The sequence below is a fragment of the Triticum urartu genome, chromosome 6 (assembly GCF_003073215.2).
Source record: "Triticum urartu cultivar G1812 chromosome 6, Tu2.1, whole genome shotgun sequence".
NCBI lineage: Eukaryota > Viridiplantae > Streptophyta > Magnoliopsida > Poales > Poaceae > Triticum > Triticum urartu.
Window position 1 is genome coordinate 399,910,611 of NC_053027.1, and position 5,530 is coordinate 399,916,140.

The following is a 5,530-nucleotide window of genomic DNA, read 5'->3' on the forward strand; positions in this document are numbered from 1 at the left end:
GGCGGCATTGCTACAACAAAAAGCATTTTCTGTTGTGACCATTGACAGAATTTGCTACAACTAATGGCTATGGTCGCTATCGGCGATGCATATGTCACGATGCTGCGGATGAGGCACGCCCTGCTGCAAGCGGGGGCTCGAGGGAGCGGGCGGCAACACTGAGCGTTCACGCAGGGAGAAGGAGCGAACAGACCGAGCATTTTTGTTGGATTTGACGGTTGGGGGAGAGCACATCTACGGACGCACAGCGGCCGGCCCAAATTTCCGCCGGCCGAACCGGCGCCTACTACTGCCCTAGAAACTATCGGAAGAAAATCCCTTGCATAAACATGTCGTGCAGGTGTGCTTTTCCTTGTTGTCGTCCAAATGCAAACTGAAACAACTCTCACATTTTTCAGGTATCGCACCAAGCAGCAAATGCCTTTTTCCGAAAGCGAAAGTACAAGTTTATCAGCTTAACTCCCCAAATCTGAACTTCTCCAGATCTTCCCAAAATGTGAGGCTCGGCAAAATACCACCATCAGCTTCCTGATTCATTCATCCGAAAAGGCTTCCTGATTTGTTTGGTAACTGCAAGCATTTTAAAAGGCCTGAGAAGGTAAATAAGAAACATTAAGGTTCTTTAAATAATCCTTACTAAGGGAAAGATCAATACTGGAAGACAGGTTTCCTTTTTAAGTGGCAACAGATGCCATATGTGATAAACCCGCCACCCCATCATTGCTACTGTTGCTACCAGTTCAAACACCTTAGTGACACTATAAGACATGTTTTCTTGCAATAATGCCTACACGATAGAAGGAGCACATTTTCGACGACATTGTCACATCCATTTCTTTCAGCGAAGGACAGATCAAGGGTTTCAGTTTTCAACCTCAAGAAAACATGTCATTGCTTTCGGGTTCCATATAAACACAAAGGGGTAGCAGAAAATTACACCACGATAAAGCATTTTTTACTTCACTTTTAGGTGCAAACCGCAATACAAAACTACCAATTATCTAATTCATCATCTATCCATCCTTAAGTAATTTATAACAAATATCTTCTCCAGAAGTAATGAGCAACATGCACCATAGTCGCATGGATTAATTATATCAAGAAGTAGGAGCGAGTAAAAACTACAATTACAGGGAGACTTACATTGCTCTCAAGTATAACTCTTCCTGCAAAGAAGAAAAATACACGCCTGCCAGTTATCCTATTAGTGATGCCCGCCACTACCTCTCCCCTGTGAGTGCTGGCCTCCCTGTTGTTGTGGCCTTCTTCCAGATAAGGACGAGCTCCCCTGATTAAACTGCCCAGAATTGAATTGCATAGGACGCTGACCACCACCTCCATGTGACGATGGTAGGCGCCCATATCCCTGAGCATTAGGCAACCCAGGGTGCGGCAGCCCTTGATCCCCGGCCAAGTACCCAAGATTACCAAAGTTCCCCTGCCCCATCCCCAGTTCAGATGTTGGACCAAATGGAGGATTTACTTGTGGTCCACCAAAAGGCATTGGATTTACAGGCATTCCGCTCTGCGGAATAAACTGTGTTGGGATCATGGGTATTCCATTGAGGAATCCACCAAAATTCTGATTCTGGTAATGTTGCCGGTATTGATTGGATCCACTGAGTATGTTCTGCATAATATTAGCTGCAAGAGCAGCTCCGTTAATTCCCATGTTCGGGTACATAGAAGGTGGAAACCCACCAGGCCAAACCACATTTGGCTGCTGTGGTAAGAACTGGTGTGATGGGTTAGGGAAGCAGCCACCAATCTGGTCTGCAAACTGAATGGCTGATGCCATAGCAGGATTCAGTGTGACTGGTGGTGTCATTATTGGTACACTCGTACGTGAACGTCCCGAGTTATCAGCAACAGGAGCCATATCTGAGCGATAAATACGGTGTTTTGATTGGTGAGCTGGTGTTGCTACATCATGGGTCCTAGGTATACCCTTATGGAATCCAGCATCCTTGGGCTGCTTCCTCTTCTTATCACCAGAATGCTTCTTAGAGTCAAGTTGCCTATCAGTCTGCCCTTTTGCCAGCCGTAATGATCTTTTGTACTCAGCCTCTTTCTCGTCATCAGAAAATTCAGGATCATCTGTTTGGTCCTCAATATTATCTCCTGATCCATCATAGCCTTTGGTGTATAGCTCCTTCACATTTAAGATATGATTTGCAAATTCCATAACAAAAGAGACAGCAGTTCCAGCACTGATCCCAGAAGGGACTTCTTCCACAGAGTTATACCGCACGAGATAGTATGGGTTTTTTACTGGTCCAAATAATTCCTCAACAATACCAAGTGGTGTCCTGCTTTCAGTCCTCCAGAGTATAGAACCCTCATTCAGGGGATTGTGTTGCGCTGACCCTTCAACAATCACTCTCTCACCCATGATCTAGTGTGACAGCAAACAGTCAAGATATGGACCGTACAGGAAATACACTGTGTATTATCTAAAAAGAGGAAATATAAATGTGCATTTCATTGACTCTATGACTAAATGAGAAGCCTTGTCTATCAATAAAAATCTCAAGCACCATACGGGAGAAGTATGCTAATACAAAAATTCCATTAAAAATGGTACTCCCTCCGTAAACTAATATAAGAGCGTTTAGATCACTACTTTAGTGATCTAAACGCTCTTATATTAGTTTACAGAGGTAGTACTAGATAATAGTTGCAATACAGGAAATATGTAAACACTGTCATCCAGAATCCCAAAACGACTGATACTGTCAAATTATCATAGTGTATACAAATACAAGTCCAACAGATTTCTAGCTTTTCCAGGCAAATAATCTATACATACACAAAATGGGAGGTGGCTGGCTGAATGTTCACCAGATGTGAAATAAAAAAGAAGTGCTAATAGATTTTTGTTCAAAATAAATGAGAACAAGACTTTAGATGAAAAGTCAAGTTCAACACAAGACTTACAGATGAAATTGTTCCCACTGGGAGTGCCTTATGATGTGGTTCCAGCTGGACTTCGATCTTCGGCACTGGAGGAAGGATCTGCAAGGTATGACATATCGATATTATAATAGGCATACTAACAACTTATTTTGTAAACATACTGGATCATACCATTAAGTTACTCTTGTATTATATCTACGGTTTTTAGCAATTGATTATACAGATTGTAGCAACAAATCAACAATTGAGCATAAACTTCTACAACACCGTAGATATAACAAATCAACAAGTTAGCACACTGTATAAACAATTGAGCGTAAACTTCTAATCAATTGTTGATTTAGCTGGAGTACTATTAGCACACTGTATAAACAATTGTTGATATGGCTGCAAGCTCTTGTATTAGGAGTACTATTTTGTACTATTCATCATCTAATAGAGCTTGATTGTAAAGTCAATTGTGCTGATTAGAGGAACTGTAACTCGCTAGCAAATGATTCACACTCTACTACGTACTATATGAAAAAAATGCACAAGATACATCTCAATACCTCTGCTTCATGTTTGGAGTTGACATGACCCTGCGATGCTTCCTCCTCCTCCTCGTCTTCGTCATCATCATCATCATCGTCATCATTGATTCCAACCATCAATTTGCCCTCCTCAATGAGGGCCGCCATGTCACCGACACCACAATGGTTATTAGCCCTCTGCTCTTCCTCATCACTGCTCGACGACGCTTCACTTGACTCCTCCCCCTCCTCATCGTCATCCTCTTCCTCCTCCTCACTACTCGAAGTAGCCTCCCCTGATTCCCCATCTTCCTCCTCGGCCTCGCTCTCCTCCTTACCCTTGCTTCCTCCATTCTCCGTTTCCACTTCCGCCGAGACTTCAGAATTCATCTCAGCATCACCGGAAGCCTCGCCGTTGCTCTGGTCCTCCCCCTTGCTTCCTCCACCTTCCACTTCCTTTTCCAACGAGACCTCGGGAATCATCTCAGCACGAACAGCAGCTTCGTCTTTGCTCCCCTCCTCCCCCTTCCCCCTTCCGTCTTTCAGTACCTCTTTCACCAGAACCTCAGAATCCATCTCAGTGTAAATAGCAACTAGCTCGCGTGCTGGGAGAGGCGAACGCGTTGGCGGTACCGGCGGAGCTGAGCGGTGACGCCGGGGGTGTGTAGCGAGGGCACCGCGCCGCCGGCTCGACGGGAGCGCAAGGGGAGAGGCGGAAGGCGCGACGGAGTGTGACAGTGGCTCGGGGTGGGGCTCGAGGCAAAGCCGCAAAGGAGGGTTCAGTACTGCGGGGGGGCTATGTGGGGGTTTTGGGCTAGGGTTTTGTTGCGGGATTCGCCACGGCGACCAGGGCGGTGAGCAAAGGAGACGAGGCTTTCGCATCTCAAACGTCCTGGGTGGGCTTAGAGCATCTCCGTTCGCATGGGTTAGAAAAAAGCGCCGTCTGAAGGCGAACCGATGATATTTTCGGTTTGGGGGCGATCAAATTTCCAGCTGCCATCCTCAGACGTTTTTTATAAACATTATTAAAAAGACATTCGATCAAAATTCGGCAAAAAACGACATAGATTCGGCGATATTTAGGCGTTCCACAATTTTTTTTACATATAGAAACATAAAATCGACTAAAAAAGAAACAAAGGGCCGCTGCCGCGCCAACAGGTCGAAGAACTTGCCGAACACGGCGTAGTCGCCATCTTTGCCGCCACCGTCATCGTCCTCCTTCTTCACACGGCCGATCCTACTGGATCCCTGCCCGGGGTCGCCCTGGCGGACTGGTTTGGGCGGCGGCGACACGTCGTCGTCACTATCCTCGAGCACGATGACGCCTCCCTCGTCGAGGCCACGGCGGCGCGGCGATCACCTCCAGGCGCGCCGCCGTGGCCTCGACGAGGTGGGCCCAATCCTCCCACACGCACTTCATGGCGGCCTCGTCGTCGAGCGCGCCATCGTGCTCGCTCTTCATGGCGGCGAGCCCCGGCTCCGTCTTCGGCTTGACGAGGCGGGGGGGCCGAGGAGGAGGCACAGCCGCCCTCGTTGATGACGAGGTGGCGCCGCGGGTGCGCCGACCGAGCGGCGTTTCCACGGGCGTGGCCTTGACGCTGGCGAGCGCCGGTGACCCGGATGATCAGGAGGAGGAGGAGGACGACGACGACACGTCCAACATTCGCCTCGGCAGCCATGGGCCGCCACTCCGGCGGGGAACCGGGGCCGCCGGGTACTCAAGTGGCGGATTGTTTGCGGACCTTTGAAAGGATCGATATAGTTGACTAGAGGGGGGGGTGAATAGGCAACTAACAATTTTTAGCTTTTCTTTATCAATTTAAACTTTACATCAAAGTAGGTTGTCTAGATATGCAACTAGGTGAGCAACCTATATGATGCAACAAGAACAAGTACACAAGTAAGCAAGGGATATAATACAAATAAGCTTGCACAAGTAAAGGCACGAGATAACTAAGAGTGGAGCCGGTGAAGACGAGGATGTGTTACTGAAATTCCTTCCTTTTGAGCGGAAGTATGTCTCCGTTGGAGCAGTGTGGAGACACAATGCTCCCAAGAAGCCACTAGGGCCACCGTATTCTCCTCACGCCCTCACACAA

At 47.4% G+C, this 5,530-nt stretch overlaps 1 protein-coding gene across 2 annotated transcripts; it reads right to left on the bottom strand.

Annotated features, from left to right (window-relative positions):
* Positions 1-324: 324 nt before the first annotated feature.
* LOC125513758 (H/ACA ribonucleoprotein complex non-core subunit NAF1-like) lies at positions 325-4,338 on the bottom strand. 2 transcript variants are annotated; one of them, XM_048678948.1, is made up of 4 exons: positions 3,468-4,338; positions 2,938-3,015; positions 1,144-2,395; positions 325-570 (listed from the first exon to the last, which is right to left on the bottom strand). In XM_048678948.1, exons 1-3 carry the CDS (start codon positions 4,308-4,310, stop codon positions 1,205-1,207), a joined length of 2,112 nt encoding a protein of 703 aa, XP_048534905.1. In that variant the 5' UTR covers positions 4,311-4,338; the 3' UTR covers positions 325-570; positions 1,144-1,204. The 2 variants fall into 2 exon arrangements, with proteins under 2 accessions (XP_048534905.1, XP_048534904.1); XM_048678947.1 differs by having other exon boundaries at positions 325-590.
* Between the last annotated feature and the right edge of the window lie 1,192 nt (positions 4,339-5,530).